Consider the following 18,084-nt stretch of genomic DNA (forward strand, 5'->3'; position numbering starts at 1 on the left):
ACCCTAAACACTCTAGAGGCTATTTTTGAAGAACGTTTTCTTCCTAGATTCATTGGTATGCAACTCTAATTCATTTTCTATCAATTCCTCATTACTTTTCATGAGTTTTTAGCATCAAATCAAGGAATTTCATGGTAGAAATTAGGGGTTTTGGATAGAATTTAGGGATTTTGTAAACTTGAGATTTAGACCTCAAATTGAGACCGGATTTCCAAATAAATTATAGATCTGGACACGAGGGTGAATGAGTAATCAGGTTTTGGTCCGAATCTCGAATTTCGACCACGTGGGCCCGGGTTGACTTTTGGGATTTTGGCCAAGATTGAACCTTTATTGATTGGGGATGTTTCCTTAGGCATTATTTGACTTCGTTAGATGATATTTAACTAGGTTTTGATCGTTTTGAGGAGTATTTCTAAGGAAGACAGTATTGGATTGTGGAAATTATTCCGAAATAAGGTAAGTGTCTTGCCTAGCTTTATTGATGAAATTCTTTCTACTAAATGATATTGTTTGCTAAATGCGGAGGTGATGCATATACCAGGTGACACGCGTATATGCATAGGGTTTCCATGCTTGGGAGGGGGAATTTATATGTTTTCTTTATTCTTTGATGAACTTAGTGATTATTTAACCTATGCTTTATTTAATTCTATGACTAATAAACTCAATCAATTATGTTAGAAATCATGTTAGAACATATGACATCTTAAAAAAGATTTAATGTGTTGTTTTAGGACGGTTTACTTACTTAATAGACCGTAGCTTCATGAACACCCATTTATGCCTATTATTGTCTTGTCGTCTGAGTTCCTTTATCCATAATATGTGGGAGGATTGGGGCCTTAGGGCCATGTTTGGCACGAGGGTTAATTCCGTGCGGTTGATATAATATTGGCACGATGAGTATTTTCGTGTATTTTGAAATGAGATTGGATTGTTGGTTATTACCGTGCGAAAGAAAGGGAAGTTGGATTTCTCCTAGGGTGTTTATTTATTTAAAGGATTGACACCTCCCAGGGTGTTTATTTATTTAAAGTGTTGACAACTCTTTTCATTATCATTTATATATTATTCATTTCATTGGCACCAATGGCCATACCACAATGTCACTCTTGGCACGTTGGTCTTATTTCATATTTCATGTTCATTTCTTTCACTTTCAAACATCATCACGGATCATCAACAACAAAGCATTTCTATTCAAGACTTTAAGTCCACATGTGAGCAAATAAGAATGTTAAGCACATTGAGATTTCATACACGATTTGGCATAATAGCTTTCATTTGAATCACGACTTGAAGTTATAACATTTAGATATGCAACCCATGCTTCGAGCACATTTTCAAATAGAACATAAAATAACGAGAACATTTGGAATAAATATTGAACATATATCTTTTGACACAAGGCTTATTCGGAATAATAAATTTATAATGAACAACTCGAAACTTACAAGGACATTGTAGGGTTCAATTATAAGAGAGAATTTTAGCCAACATACCTTGCCTCGAGCTTTTTAAATTACTATAATATTCCAGAATTCTTAGCCACTTCGATCTATTTAGAAATATAACAAAATTGAACACAAATTAGGAAGGAGTTTATGGTTCCAGCTCATTTGAGCATTGTATCAAATACTAGGTGTGCATTATGTTTTCAAGGTCCTCCTATGGTGGATCCCTTCATCCCACTACTCAAAGTTTACCCAAATGAGCTCAATAATCTTCCCACTACCCTTGATGGTAAATGCATGCATAATGAACAACTCCCACACCCAAGAATTTGCTTTTCTCATTATCTACTTCCAATTAAATCCTGGAATTGAGGGCTAGTGAGTAGAATCTTACCTCTAGGATGAAGACCTAGTGAGTTTTTCTTGTGAATTCTTCAACTTTGAGCAAGAGTTGATGAACAATACCCTTAGGAACTTCCCCTTTAACTCTAGAGCACTCCCCTCTCTCTAAATATCAGTTAGGACCAGCCAAAATAACCCACATGTTGTTTTTATGAAAATAGGATCGGATGTAATTTTTCAAACTTAAACTCTACGAAGATGGGTCTGCGGTCGCAGACCGGACCATAAAATAGGTATGCGGACCACAGAAAAGGGTCCCAAAACTGGGCTGTTCGGGTTGGGTTCTGCGGCAGGTCTGCGGTCGCATAATGCACCGCAGAACTCCCCTCCAAAAACTTTCATGTTGGATCTGCGATGGATTATGTGGCCCGCAAAATGGTTATGCGACCACATAATGGACCACAAAACAACCTCCTAAAATGGGCTATTTCTCTACTTTACTCTACGGCGGTTCTACGGCCCGCAGAGTGATTGTGTTGTTGCATAGTGGACCGCAGAAATGCCCTACTCTGCCAAAAATTTTCTTCAACTCCCCAACGCATTGTTCAACCCAACAAGTCCGTACCACGGCGAGCTTGTAGGTTAAATTTTACAATCGTCAACACATAAGTCTATATTGGCACCACGAAACCCCGGATGTTAGGTGAAATTTTATCGAGCCTTACATCCTCCGCCACTTAAGATCATTCATCCTCGAATGAGGGCCAAAATCCGCCATTAGAAACCAATGTGACTTAGCTGCTATATTACTCACCAATAGTTCCAAATTTCTGACTAACTCCCTAAATTTCCAAAAAGTTCGCCAGAGTTTCCCCTATAACTGGGCCTATCCACCTTTCAGAGAATCCCAAAAACCAACCCTAACAAAATATTTATGAACCAACGACGCAACATAACATAAAAACAATGCCAACCGTGGCCTCACGAGCAGTATATTACCAAAAAGGAATACCCTTAACATCAACTGTACAAATGATGCATAATTCACAGGGAACAATTTCATAAAATCGATTACATAACAATTCAAACAAATGAGGGTACTTCTTCTTCATCTCTTCCTCAGCCTCCCATATGGCCTCTTCAACCTGTTGGTTTCTCCATAGTACTTTCACGGAGGCAATTTCTTTATTTCTCAGCTTATGGGCTTGCCTATCAAGAATGGCAACTGGAGTTTCTTCATAAGTCAATTCCTCGTTAACCTTAATAGCCTCAACTGGAACAATAAGCGACGGATCTCCAACCACCTTCTTCAACATGGATACGTGGAACACCGGGTGGACTAAAGGCTTCTCTGGAGGTAGTTCAAGCTTGTAAGCCACCCGACCAATCCTCTGAATGATTCTGTACGGTCCGACATACCTCAGACTCAACTTCCCTTTCTTACCAAACCGCATTATACCCTTCATGGGGGAAATCTTCAAGAATACCCAATCATCCTCTTTAAACTCCAAATCCTTGAGATGCACATCCGAATAGGACTTTTGACGACTCTGAGTAGTTTTCAACCATTTCGTAATGATCTTAACCTTCTCCATAGTCTGATGCACGAGGTCTGGCCCTATCAACTCTGTTTCCCCAGTCTCAAACCATCTAATGAGAGATCTACATCTCCTACCATATAAAGCCTCGAACGGTGCCATCTGAATGCAAGCATGATAATTGTTGTTGTAGGCAAATTCTATCAGTGGAAAATGATCATCCCAGCTACCCTTGAAGTCAAGAACACAAGCGCGTACCGTATCCTCAAGCGTCTGAATAGTCCGCTCTGCCTGCTCGTCAGTCCGCGGGTGAAAGGTTGTACTAGTATTCACCTGATTACCAAAACCTTGCTGCAACTTTTTCCAAAAATTAGCTGAGAACTGTGCCCCTCGATCTGAGATAATAGAAATAGGAGTGCCATGCAACCTGACTATTTCCTTGATATACAACTCATCATACTGTTCTGCTGTATGGATAGCCTTAACAGGTAAGAAGTGAGCTGATTTTGTGAGTCGATCCACAATCGCCCCAATCGAGTCATACTTACAAGGCATTCAAGGTAGTCCCACCACAAAGTCCATATTGATTATCTCCCACTTCTACATTGGAATTTCTATGTTATGTGCCAACCCACTAGGCCTTTGGTGCTCGGCCTTCACTTGCTAACAATTTGGAAATCTTGCCACAAAGTCCGCTACAATCCTCTTTATATCATTACACCAGTAGACTTCCCTAAGATCATGATACATCTTTGTAGATCCTGGGTGCACGAAATACCTAGAAGTGTGAGCCTCGGTCATGATTCTTTCTTGGAGACCATCAATATTTGGAACACATAGTCGCCCTTGGTACCTTAGTGTTCCATCACCCATGCCAAGAGGAAAGGCCATGGTCTTATGTTTATGAATCCCCTCCTTCAATTGTACCAACAATGGATCATTGTATTGCTTCTCCTTGACCTCCACCACAAGCGATGATTCGGCCCTATTTTACACAATCACCCATCCTTCACTAGAATCTGCAAGACGAACTCCCAAACTAGCCAACCGATAAAGCTTCTTGGCCAACGGCCTTTGATATTCCTCCAAGTAAGCCAAACTTCCCATAGATTTTCGGCTAAGAGCTTCCGCCACAACATTAGCCTTTCCCGGATGATATAGAATGTCGATGTCATAATCCTTGATTAACTCAAGCCATCTTCTCTGCCTCAGATTCAATTCCCTCTGTTTGAAAATATATTGAAGGCTCTTATGGTCCGTGAATATATCCACATGGACCCCATAAAAATAATGACGCCAAATATTTAATGCAAATACCGCTGCAAGTTCTAAGTCATGTGTTGTATAATTTTTTTCATGATTTTTGAGTTACCTAGAATCATAAGCTATCACCTTGCCATGTTGCATTAATACACACCCAAGTCCGATCCTTGAAGCATCACAATATACCAAAACCCAATTGTGCTCTCTAGTAGGGTCAATAACGGTTCCGTAGTCAGTCTTAATTTCAACTTTTGAAAGCTTCTTTCACAAGCATCTGACCATTGGAACTTAACCGCCTTCTGCGTCAATTTAGTCAACAGAGAGGCAAGAGTAGAGTACCCCTCCATAAATTTCCTGTAATACCCCGCTAAGCCTAAGAAACGGTGAATTTCAGTTGGAGTTGTAGGTCTAGGCCAATTCTTCACAGCTGCATTCTTCTGAGGATCAACCTTAATTCCTTCTCTGGAGACGACATGACCCAAGAACGTGACAGATTCAAGCCAAAATTCATATTTTGAAAACTTCGCATACAACTTGTGCTGATATAGAGTCTGTAGAACTGTCCTGAGATGATCGACATAGTCCTCTCGACTTCACGAATATATAAGGATATCGTCAATAAACACTATCATGAAGGAGTCAAAAAAAGGCTTGAAGACTCGATTCATAAGATCCATGAAAGCTGAGGGGGCATTTGTTAGCCCAAAAGACATTACCAGGAATTCAAAGTGCCTAAACCGGGTCCTGAAAGCTATTTTCGTAATATCCTGCTCCCTAATCTTCAATTGGTGATACCCGGATCTTAAATCAATCTTGGAGAAGTACTTAGCACCCTGCAATTGATCAAACAAGTCATATATCTTTGGCAGTGGGTACTTATTTTTTATTGTGACCTTGTTGAGCTGCCGATAGTCAATACACATTCTTAGTGACCCATCCTTCTTTATTGCAAAGAGAATTGGTGCACCCCAAGGCGACACGCTCGGCTGAATGAAACCTTTCTATAACAAATGCTTCTATTGTTCCTTTAGCTCCTTCAATTCATTTAGGCTGCATGCCCGGCATCACATCAATCCAAAAATCAATCTCCCTATCTGGTGGAATCTCAGGGAGCTCATCCAGAAAGTCCTCCAAAAATTCATTCACAAGCAGCACAAACTCAAGTGTAGGTGCCTCAACATCGGTGTCTGTAACCCAGACCAAATGGTAAATACACCCCTTGTTAATCATCTTTGTGGCCTTAAGGTAAGCAATAAACCTACCCTTTGGCACCACATCATCCCTATTTCATTCAATTACTGACTCATTTGGAAATTCAAACCTAACAGTTCTGGTTCGACAGTCAATCTTGGCAAAACATGAATAAAGCCAGCCCATCCCCATTATTACATCAAAATCAACCATCCCCAATTCAATGAGATCGACCATGGTGTCTCGACCACACACCATGACAACACAATCCCTATAAACCCGCACGACCATAATAGACTCACCAACCAAAGTAGATACAGAGAACGGCTCATGAAGCTGTTCCAGTTCTATCCCAAATTCCATAGCAACATAAGGAGTGATATAGGACAAAGTGTAACCGGGATCAATAAGAGCATACACATCATGAGATTGGACAGTGAATATACCTGTGACAACATCTGGAGAAGCCTCTGAACTCTGGCGACACTTCATAGAATAGAAACGGCTGGGTCCTCCCGAACTCTGTGTACCACCCCCAGCTGCACCACGGGTGTTGGAGTGCCTCGAGCTGGAGGAGGTGCTGCGGATGTAGTAGCTACAAAACTGGTTGGCTATGCCGTACCCCTGCCCACACCCTGGCGGGACGAACGACAATCCCTCTGAATGTGATCCCTCAATCCGCACCCATAGCATATGGGTAGGTACATGTTTCCACACCTAGGGCATGGGGGCCTCCGCTACTGCTGGAATCTCCTACCAGGCCGATCCTGCTGGTAGGATCCCCTGTTGCCCTAACCGGGCCTAAAACGTCTCCACTACTGCTGACTGGGCCCTGATGGTGGTGCATTGACTGAAGACTGAGCAAAAAAATGGGATGGCCCTAACGACCCTCCCCTGAATGCTGACCTACCATCACCACCACCAAATGAACCACCAAAGTTGCCCGCAGACCGGGCCTTGCCGCTACCCTATCGCTCCATTCTATTCTTTAATTTATGGTTCTCTGTAGCTTGAGAAAACGCCACCATCTTCCTATAGTTCATATTAGAATTCAAGGTAGCTGTAGCGGCCTCATTGATAACCAAGAGGGTAAGGCCCTGCGCACAAACCGGCGCACTCTAGCCTCCATAGTGGGCAACATGTATATAACATACTTGGAGAGGCGCGCAAACCTCATATGATTCTCCCACACACTTAGACTACCTTGCCTTAAGCACTCAAAATCAGTGGCATTGGCTGCCTTAGTCTCGGCGGGCAAGAAATGATCAATGGAGGCATCGGCAAACTCACTCCACCTCACCGGAGGGCTCCCCTCCTCACGGGACTCCTCCCACAATTCAAACCAAGAATATGCCACCTCTTTCAAGTGGTAGGAAGCCAACTCCACTTCTTCCATCTCAGTAGAACGCGTAACCCGAAGAGTCTTGTGCATCTCATCAATAAAGTCCTGGGGGTCTTCCACGGGATTAGTACCCGTGAACACTGGAGGATCTAACAGAAGAAACATGTTCACCGTGGAACTAGCAGATTCCCCTGGCTGACTGGAAGAAGTAGGCATAACATTTGATCTCTAGACCTAAGAAGCCACTATCTAAGCCCACATCTGTATGGCTTCCCTAAGACCCCCTCAGAAATATCGGGACCGGAAGTTGGGGCTGGAGGTGGAACTGGAATATTAGTTGGAGGGATCATTGCACCCTCAGTAGGTGTAGGAACTGGCGCAGTCTGATCAGGTGTAGTGGAATCAGAGAGTGTAGTAGTCGGGGGGAATATTTCCACCCCTCGGGTGCTCACCCACAACATCAAGTAAAGAATCAACTGCCACTCGTTGGGTGGCATTGGCTCCTTGCCCAGTTCTTGCTTTCTTCATAGGTGCCATGTACTGAAAATTATAGTAATGCACGAGTTAGAGGAGGAACAATCTTACAATCAGCTTTATCGCACGATCTAGAACATCAAATAAGGGTGTTATTCCTAAATGCCCAAGTAGCCTCCTAATTATAGATGTGGTTGACAACACACAGATAAGAAGGACTCTAATACACATGGCTCTAAAACATCCTAGGACACTTTAAAACCATAGGCTCTGATACCAAGTTTGTCACGCCCCGACCTCGGGGAGCGCGACCGGCGCTCAACCGAGATAACCCGGCCGAGCAAGCCTATACAATACCTTCTACCCGAACTCACTCATGAATAAAGCAAACGTCCATTTCATTAATTAGACAATGGGGAGGATCATGTGACCAAACCCAATTCCTTATCATTAGTTACATCATTTATAAAGTTCAAAATACATAAACTTTCATAGTTTGAAGTGGAACGTGTGATACAAATCCAACATTACTAGTTTGACTTTCCCAATACTAACACACCACCCACACTATGTCTATGGAGCCTCTAATAGATACAAAAGAGTACGATGATAGTGCCGGTAATAAGGCCCCGGCTATACCTCAAAACATAATACACAAGGAACAAAAGATATACGACCCTGATATGAAGTGGGGCTCACCATGTCAGCTGGGAAGAGGGTGTACCGCTATCAATGATCAAAGCCGCCTTCTGTGGAACCACCTCCATCCATTAAAGATGCAGCACCCCCGGCAAAAGGGACGTTAGTACATATGGAATAATACTAGTATGAAAGACTAAACACCCTCTTAATAGAATGAATGATAACACAAGTAAGGACAATCATAAAATTAATGGGAGCCTCAAACAATAACAAAACATCAAGTTAGGAGCAACACAAGTTTTCAAGTAAATTTCCATATTTTAGGTTGGGAGATCTTAGCACCGATATACCATCATGATTTTAGCAGGGAGTCCGATCACTGCACGATCGGCTCGGCCGTCTCACCTAAAGACATCAACCACAATCACAATGATTATCTCAATCTCAATCATTGTTTCAATCATAATCTCAAGCACAATCACCACTATGTGTGCGGCATGGCATCCGATCACGACCCGACCGGCTAGGCCATCTCACCACAATGTCGTGTGGATTGACATCACCCTTTTCTAGAAATCATCTCGTACCAATAAAGGGAAATACTCCCACCACATCAATCTCATCCCAATAAAGGGGTACAATCACAATTCACTCCTACACCGGCAGGTGTAGTTTCGGCGTTAGAGTATTTCAACCTATCCTTCCTCAGTGACTAACGATACTCCCATGGTGTTTATTTATTTAAAGGATTGACAACACATTTCATTATCTTTTATATATTATTCACTTCATTGGTACCAATGGCCATAACACAATGTCACTCTTTGCACGTTGGTCGTATTTCATATTTCATGTTCATTTCTTTCACTTTCAAACATCATCACAGATCATCAACAACAAAGCATTTCTATTCAAGACTTTAAGTCAACATGTGAGCAAATAAGAATGTTAAGCACATTGAGATTTCTTACACGATTTGGCATAATTGTTTTCATTTGAATCGTGACTTGAAGTTATAACATTTAGATATGCAACCCATGCTTCGAGCACATTTTCAAATAGAACATAACAAACCGAGAACATTTGGAATACATATTGAACATATATCTTTTGACACAAGGCTTATTCGGAATAATAAATTTATAATGAACAACTCGAGACTTACAAGGACATTGTGGGGTTCAATTATAAGAGAGAATTTTAGCCAACATACCTTGCCTCGAGCTTTTTAAATTACTATAATATTCCAGAATTCTTAGCCACTTCGATCTATTTAGAAATATAACAAAATTGAACACAAATTAGGAAGGATTTTATCGTTCCAGCTCATTTGAGAATTGTATCAAATACTAGGTGTGCATTATGTTTTCAAGGTCCTCTTATGGTGGATCCCTTCATCTCACTACTCAAAGTTTACCCAAATGAGCTCAATAATCTTCCCACTACCCTTGATGGTACATGCATGCATAATGAACAACTCCCACACCCAAGAATTTGCTTTTTTCATTACCTACTTCCAATTAAATCCTGGAATTGAGGGCTAGTGAGTAGAATCTTACCTCTAGGATGAAGACCTAGTGAGTTTTTCTTGTGAATTCTTCAACTTTGAGCAAGAGTTGATGAACAATACCCTTAGGAACTTCCCCTTTCACTCTAGAGCACTCCCCTATCTCTAAATATCAGTTAGGACCAGCCAAAATAACCCACATGTTGTTTTTATGAAAATGGGATTAGGTAAAATTTTCTAAACATAAACTCTACGAAGTCGGGTTTGCGGTCGCAGACCGGACCGCAAAATAGGTATGCGGCCCGCAAAGGGGACCGCCGAAAAGGGTCCCAAAACTGGGTTGTTCGGGTTGGGTCTGCAGCAGGTGTGCGATCCGCAGACCAGTTCTGCAGTCGCATAATGTGCTGAAGAACTCCCCTACGAAAATCTTCATGCTAGATTTGCGATGGATTGTGCGGCCCGCAAAATAGTTATGCAGCCGTATAATGGACCGCAAAACAACCTCCAAAAATGGGCCCCCAGAGTGATTCTACGGTCGCATAGTGGACCGTAGAAATGCCCCACTTAGCCAAAAAGTTTCTTCAACTCCCCAACGCACTCTTCAACCCCACAAGTCCGTACCGCGGCAAGCTTATAGGTAAAATTTTACAATCGTCAACATATAAGTCTATCTTGGCACCACGAAACCTCGGGTTTTAGATAAACTTTTGTGGGGCCTTACAGAATACTGGCACAATTTGATGTCGCATGAGAAGAGTTCAAATTTTAGAAGGCGCATTTTGTTTTGACTTGCACATGCTTGGCTGGTATTACAGTGATCGTCTGGTTATGGGTTGGTGAGGTTCAGGTTTTGCAACATCGCGCATGAGATAAGTTTTTGAAAGATTATGGAGTATGAGTGATTTATGAGCCATTTGAGCAGTGAAGTTGGGATCAGATATGGAGATTCCATTATTCTTGAGGTTCAGAGGTTGGATGTTCTCACGGGTAGACTATTCCTTAGTTACAGACAGTAAAGATATGATAAGAATTATTTAGCTGATGGAATTTATTATGGATAGGTTGCTATGGACTTTTGGAAGGTTATATACCTATTTGGGGATGACCAGAATTGGTTTGGAGGCTATTTGTAAGTCTAATGAGAATGTGTATTCTATATCAGATCGGGTTTGCTTATCCTTACGCAGTTGCTACCATGGGTATGTCATCGGGAAAAATGGATATTATCCATGCCTTGGTCTATGCAGTGTGCCTCTCTCTTACGCTATGATGGGTTATGAGGTTGCATGATTATTTGCACGCATGTTGTAATCCCGTTTAGGCCTTATGGCGATATGGGCGAGATGGCCCTCGTGATATTGATTTGCTTATTGCACCTTAGCTGTGCTTGTCTTTTCTGTATTGTATTATGCCTATTCATCTTCCCACATTTATATTTGTGCACTCTACCCTACTTGATGTTGACACACATGTGATTAGTGAGCCCGAGCATTATGTCTCGATGGGTATCCCTATATGGGCCGAGGTGGCAAGATATCACTCATGGGTTCAGGTATGATCAATTCATTCAGCTAATTGATGGCTTTGGAGTGAGTCTTAGCCAAATGGCTCCCCAGAATCAGGCTCCAGCAGCCCCGCCAGTTGGGGTAGTTCAGCTAGTTGTTGCGGCACAGATCGGTGATAGGCCCGCCATGTCTTTTGATGCCTTATTGAGACTGGATAAGTTTACCAAGCTCTTTCTAGTTCACTTCAGTGGTACACCTTCTGAGGACCCACAGGATTATCTTGAACGCTGCCATGAGGTGCTGCGGAACATGGGTATAATTGAGACCAATGGGGTTGATTTTGCTGTATTTCAGATGACGAGTTCCGCCAAGAGGCGGTGGAGAGATTATACATTGAATCGACCAGTCGGATTGCCTGCACTTACATGGGAGCAGTTCTCTCAGCTATTTCTGGAAAAGTTCTTCCCTATCACACTGAGAGAGGAATTCCGCAAGCAATTTGAGCGTCTACAACAGGGCAGTATGACTGTTACTCAGTATGAGTCCTGTTTTGTAGATTTCGCCCGTCATGCTCTCCTTTTACTACCTACGGAGGGAAATAGAGTGAGGAAGTTTATTGAGGGACTTACTCACCCTATCAAACTTTAGATGGCCAAGGAGATCGGAAGTGAGATTTCTTTTCAGGCGGCTGCTAGTGTCGCAAGGAGGATCGAGATGGTTCTTGCACAGGAGAGAGGGTAGAGGTCCGATAAGAGGCCTCGTCAGTTTGGTGGTTTCAGTGGTGCCTCATCTGGAGGAAGAGGTAATTTTGGTAGGGGTCATCCTCCCAGACCATTTCATTCAGCACTTCATGTATCTCCCGGTGCTTCAGGGAGTCACGGTCCTATTATGCCTTACTCTAGGTAGCCAGTATTCAGTACACATTCAGCTCCTATCATTGCATCACCACTCCAGAGTTACTACAGTGGTTATCCGGCCCATTTGGGCCAGCTTCAGCAGCCACGACATCAGGATGGGTGTTATGAGTGTGGAAACATTGGTCACATCAGGAGGTATTGCCCTAGATTTGCGAGTAACAGAAAGGACGAACGCATGTTTAAGTGGGGAAGAATGTAATGACCCAATCGGTCACTTTGAGTACTAGCTTTAATTTTAGTGTTCCGACACCTCCCATAGCTTCATTTAATGTTTATCGATTGGCGTGCATGGTCCATGTCATTTTCCGGAAAGTTTTTACGTAAAATTTTGAGGAAAATGAAATTTTTGACTTAAAAGAGACTAGAGTTGACCACAGTCAACATTTTTTTATAAACGATCTCGAATCGATATTTTGACGATTCCGATAGGTTTGTATGATATTTTTGGACTTGCACGTATGTTTTGTTGGGGTCTCGGGTGACCCGAGCGCATTTCGGTACATTTTGTGAAAAATTAGAAAATTTAGTTTTAAACTTGAAAATCTTGAGTTTTGATGATCAATTATTGTTGTTTGATGATATTTTGGTGATTTGAATGAGGGAGCACGTTTGTATGATGTTAATACACTTGTGTGAATGTTCGGATTGGAGCACGAGGGGCTCGAGAGAGTTTCAGATATGTTTTGGTTGATTTTGGTAAGCTGATGCTAGTCTGGTGCTGGGATGCCTGCAAGTCTCGCATTTGCGATGACCTGTTCAAAAATGCGATCCTCGCATTTGTGATGTCAGGATCTTTGTGATATGGGACTGGGGGTTGTGGTCTTTGTTTTTGTGAAGAAGGAGTCGCATTTACGAGATGGTGGTTTCCGCATTTGCGACTTTTGGGTCGCATTTGCGAAACATTATCCGATGATTTCGTCGCTTATGAGATATCATCAGGCTCAGAGACTTTTTTCTTTTGCGAAGAGTTGATCGCTTTTGCAATCGTCGCAATTGCGAACTAGTTTTCGCAATTGCGATACCTGTAGCTAGGTAGATTGTAGGGATATTGGGACATAGCTCATTTTTCACCCTTTCTCAACCCTAAATACTCTAGAAGCGATTTTTGAAGAATGTTTACTTCCTAGATTCATTGGTAAGAAACTCTAATTCATTTTCTATCAATTCCCCATTACTTCTCATGAGTTTTTAGCATCAAATCTAGGAATTTCATAGTAGAAATTAGAGGTTTTGGGTCGAATTTAGGGATTTTAAAAAATTTAGATTTAGACCTCAAATTGAGGTCAGAATTCAAAATAAATTATATATCCGGACTCGAGGGTGAATGGGTAATCAGGTTTTGGTTTGAATCTTGGATTTCGACCACGTGGGCCCAGGTTGACTTTTGTTGACTTTTGGGATTTTATCCAAGATTGAACCTTTATTGATTGGGGATATTTCCTTAGGCATTATTTGACTTCATTAGATGATATTTGACTAGGTTTTGATCGTTTTTAGGAGTATTTCTAAGGAAGACAATATTGGATTGTGGAAATTGTTCCGGAATGAGGTACGTGTCTTTCCTAGATTTGTTAAGGAGATTTTTTCTACTAAATAATATTATTTGCAAAATGCGGGGGTGATGCATATACGAGGTGATGAGCGTATATGCATAGGGTTTCCATGCTTGGGAGGGGGAATTTATATGTTTTCTTTATTCTTTAATGAACTTAGTGATTCTTTGATCTGTGCTTTATTTAATTCTATGACTAATAAACTCAATCAATTATGTTAAAAATCATGTTAGAACATATGGAATCTTAAAAAGGATTTTATATGTTGTTTTTGGACAATTTACATACTTAATAGACCGTATCATCATGAACACCCATTTATGCCTATTATTGTCTTGCTGCCTGAGTTCCTTTCCTTAATATGTGGGAGGATTGGGGCCGTAGGGCCATGTTTGGAACGAGGGTTAATTCCGTGCGATTGATATGATGATGGCATGATGAGTAATTCCGTGTAGTTTGAAATGAGATTGGTTTGTCGGTTATTACCATGCGAAAGAACGGGAAGTTGGATTTCTATTATGATTACTCATTCACTAAGTACTGACATGCCCTTTACTTAGGTTTCTACTAATGTTTGCTTTTTTGTATGATATTTTCCATTCGAGTTCCTTTTGTAGTTACCTATGTGATTTCTCTTTCGCCTGTTACAGTTATAGCTATGTCTTTACCATGTTTGTTACTGATTCACCTACATTTTACTTGATTTACTTCCACTACATGTCCTCCTCTAATTCATGCCTTTGCTTGTTATTAGCCCATACCTGTTACATGCCTTTGATTGCCACATGATTTACTTGTTAGATGCCTTAACCTGCTACTTATCTTCACTCACTATATGCCTTCACTTACCACATGTCTTCACCTACCACATGTCTTCACTTACCATATGCTTTTACTTGTCAACTGCCTTCACTTGTTATGTGTTTCTACTTGCTACATGATTTCATATATCTTGAATGCCTTCATTTGATCCCTATTCTTACTTAACAAACATCTTTACTCGCTTCATGTTTTACACTTCCTTGCTTAGCTGGATTGGGTGACTTTTTGATTAGTTGTGTGTTTATTCTTCATGGAAGCTTTGGCTTCAAAATATGGAAGATTAGCTCTAGGGTGCTATGTTGCTCACCTTACTTTATTTGAGTTCGTATTCCTAGTTGAATTCCGTGTGTTAGTTTCCTTGGGGTTATGTTGTGAACTTCCCATGATTGTTATTGTTGGATAGTTTCATATGAATCTATATTGATATTATTGTGTGGGATCAGATTGCACACCGCAACGAATATTGATATTATTATGTGGGATCGGGTTGCAGGCTGCTATGAATATTGATACTATTTTGTGGAATCATGTTGCATGCCGCAACAAATATTGATATTATTGTGTGGGATTGGGTTGCACGCTGCAACAAACATGGATATTATTGTGTGGGATCGGGTTGCATGCCGCAATGGTTTTTCATATATATATATATTTGTGGATCAGGTTGTGCGTCGTAACAAATAGGACATATTTTGGTTATTCTTGTTGATTGTTTTCTGTTATCATACTGTGTTGTGAGACTGAGACGTGACGATATTCTGGGGCCCTCTGTTATTTGTATTTTTGTTCCATTTACTAGGTGATTATTTGTATCTTTTTCTCGTACTGCTCTTTCTACTTATTATCTGCACTAGTGAAATATTGAGTGAGTATCATTTAACTTAAAGCCTCATCACTACTTTAGCGAGGTTAGTTAAGATACTTATTGAGTACATGGGGTCGGTTGTACTCATGCTACACTTCTGCACCTTGAGTGTAGATCTGGGAGTTGCGTAGCTGTGGAAGGTGAAGCCCTGCACTGAAGATGTTCCAGCGTTCCACTTCAAGCTACCTCTTATTCATGATAGTTTAGCACTTAAAATCTGTGTATGTAAATTTCAAATAGATATTGTACTCATTCTTTATTTCGGTTTATAAATCTAAATATGAGTGGCTCAAGAGTTGTATTACCAGTCCTTGGGAGGTTGTTTAGAATTCAGTTATTTTATTTCTTGTTATTGGTAACCTGTCATTTGAGTTACCTTGTTCTTCGTTTGGATTACCTAGCATTCGGGTTAGGTTCCATCACGACTTTGTGGTTTTTGGGTCGTGACACCGAGATACATAATATAAACAATTTGCTTTTGTCTTTTTTCCGAGATTCAATATGAAATTCCAACCAAAATCACCTTGAATCTTCACCAAATTCTCTCAAAATTGAGATATAAACTCCAAAGGCTATTCCTAATCATTTGTAACAACACCCAATCCAAGAAAATAATAATTTCACCAAATTTGATTTTCGAATTCAAAGCTTCGAAACTTTTAATGGCTTTTAAATGAATTTCTTTCCACTACCACATGTCAATAGAGGTTCATCGTAGTATCTGACAACGAATAGAGAATACAATACTATAATAATAAAAATATATGACTAGCATAACTGAACATTACAAATTAACCCAGATCAGTAGTTACTGAAAGTTCCAGTGACACTACACAAAATTATCAAAACTTAAGCTTCCATTTGTGAGAAAGTTCATATAAAAATGGTACAACAACGCCAAGTACAGAAACATTTGTATCTAAAATTTAAGTATCAAGAAGATTTCTCTAGTGTTATTAAATAAGATAAAACTTCAGAAGAAGAAAAAAAAGTAACTTTATATAAGTGTAACGAACTGACCCGTCGTTTTACTTTCTAGATCCCATTTCCCCTATTTAAGACTTCATGTATGTGCTATTCCTATGTTATGACTTTTGGGGATGGGTGGTTTGATTTTGGAAGGGTCCGGGTTGAATTCGGAAAACTTAGTTCCATAATAGTGGCCTAAGGTTGCCAAGTTTAACTCGAGTCAACACTTTGAGTAAACAACCTTAGAAACTAGATTTGAAGGTTTCAATAGGTAGGTATAAAGATTTTGGACTTGGGCGTATGTTCAGATCGAGTTTCGGGTGAACCGGGAGCCTTTCGGCGGCTTATTGTTGGAAGTTGGCATCTTGAAAGGTTTTAGAGTTCTCAAAGTTTGATTTGAAGTAGACTTTGGTATTATCGATGTCCATTTGTAATTCGATCCTTGGAACATATTCGTATGGTGATTTGTGACTTGTGCAAACAATTTGGCATCATTCCGAGTTGTCTAAGTATGATTCATCGCGTTCAAGTGACTACGGTCGCGAATGCAATGAGTTAGGGGCGAGGACCAGGGGAGTTAGCTAGTCTGCACGATCACATCGGTGAGTACGCGATCGCGGAAGAGGAAATTTTGGGGGGCTGTAACGGAGCTTACGCATTCGTTTCACCCTTTCTCTTTTGGCTTGGGAGATTTTGGAGATCTTTGGAGGGGGATTTTCATCAAGCATTATAAGGTGAGTGATTTCTACCTAATGTGAGTTAAATACATGGATTATGGGTAGATTTTATGTAATGACCCGACCGGTCGTTTTGAGCTCTAGCGCGTCATTCGGCGATTTGAGGCATTGAGTAGCTTCACTTCATGTTCTATGACTTGTACGTGTGGTCAGAATTGAATTTCGGGAAGTTTGGAGTTGATTCGGTTGTAAAATTCTCAATTCGAAACTTTAAGTTGGAAGAGTTGATCAAGGTTTGACTTCTGAGTAAACGATCTCAGAATCGGGATTTGAAGGTTCTGATAGGTTTGTATGATAATTTCGGATTTGGGCATATGTTCAAGTTGAGTATCGGGTGGTCCGGGAGCATTTCGGCGCTTATTGCGAAAAGTTGGCAATTCAAAGGTTTTTGAATTTTCTAAGTTTGGTTTGAAGTGGACTTTGGTGTGATCGATGTCCGTTTGGGGTTCTGAGCCTTAGAATAGGTTCATATCGTGATTTATGACTTGTACGTAAAGTTTGGCATCATTCCGGAATATTTAAGTGTAATTCGGACGCGTTCGTCGAAGTTTGAATGTTTGAAAGTTAAAAGGAGGATTTGATTGTCGATTCATGGGTTTGACGTTGTTTGGTATGATTTGAGGCCTCGAGTAGGTTCGTGTTATGTTTTGGTACTGGTTTGTGTAATTGGAGAGGGCCCCGGGGCCTCGGGTGAGTTTCGGATGTGTTTGGGTTGTATCGCGCTCTTATTTGATGTTTCAACGTCGTTTCTTTGGACATAAAGGGTACCATATTGAGAAAATGACCTTTGATTTGTGATTGGATTGATCCATTATATCCGTATCGTAATTACGGAACTATAACAACAAGAATTGTCGAATTTATGAGAGAGTTACGCCCATTTCCGTGTCGGGAAAGATTGCTGGTTTCTGGTGCGGACATTGTTCTTCGCGAACGCAAAGGGGGTCCAGCGAATGAGAA

General features: G+C 40.8%; 1 protein-coding gene across 1 annotated transcript in view; it reads right to left on the reverse strand.

Moving 5' to 3' along the window:
- LOC138892562 (uncharacterized) overlaps window positions 1-3,892 on the reverse strand; it is a 36,692-nt gene extending 32,800 nt beyond the window's left edge. Inside the window, exons 1-3 of the mRNA XM_070176298.1 lie at window positions 3,596-3,892; window positions 3,287-3,499; window positions 3,009-3,190 (exon numbers count right to left, since the gene is read on the reverse strand). Of these exons, the coding sequence (XP_070032399.1) occupies window positions 3,009-3,190; window positions 3,287-3,499; window positions 3,596-3,892 (692 nt within the window). The remainder of the gene's footprint in view (window positions 1-3,008; window positions 3,191-3,286; window positions 3,500-3,595) is intronic.
- Window positions 3,893-18,084: the final 14,192 nt, after the last annotated feature.

The sequence above is a fragment of the Nicotiana tomentosiformis genome, chromosome 5 (genome assembly GCF_000390325.3).
Source record: "Nicotiana tomentosiformis chromosome 5, ASM39032v3, whole genome shotgun sequence".
NCBI lineage: Eukaryota > Viridiplantae > Streptophyta > Magnoliopsida > Solanales > Solanaceae > Nicotiana > Nicotiana tomentosiformis.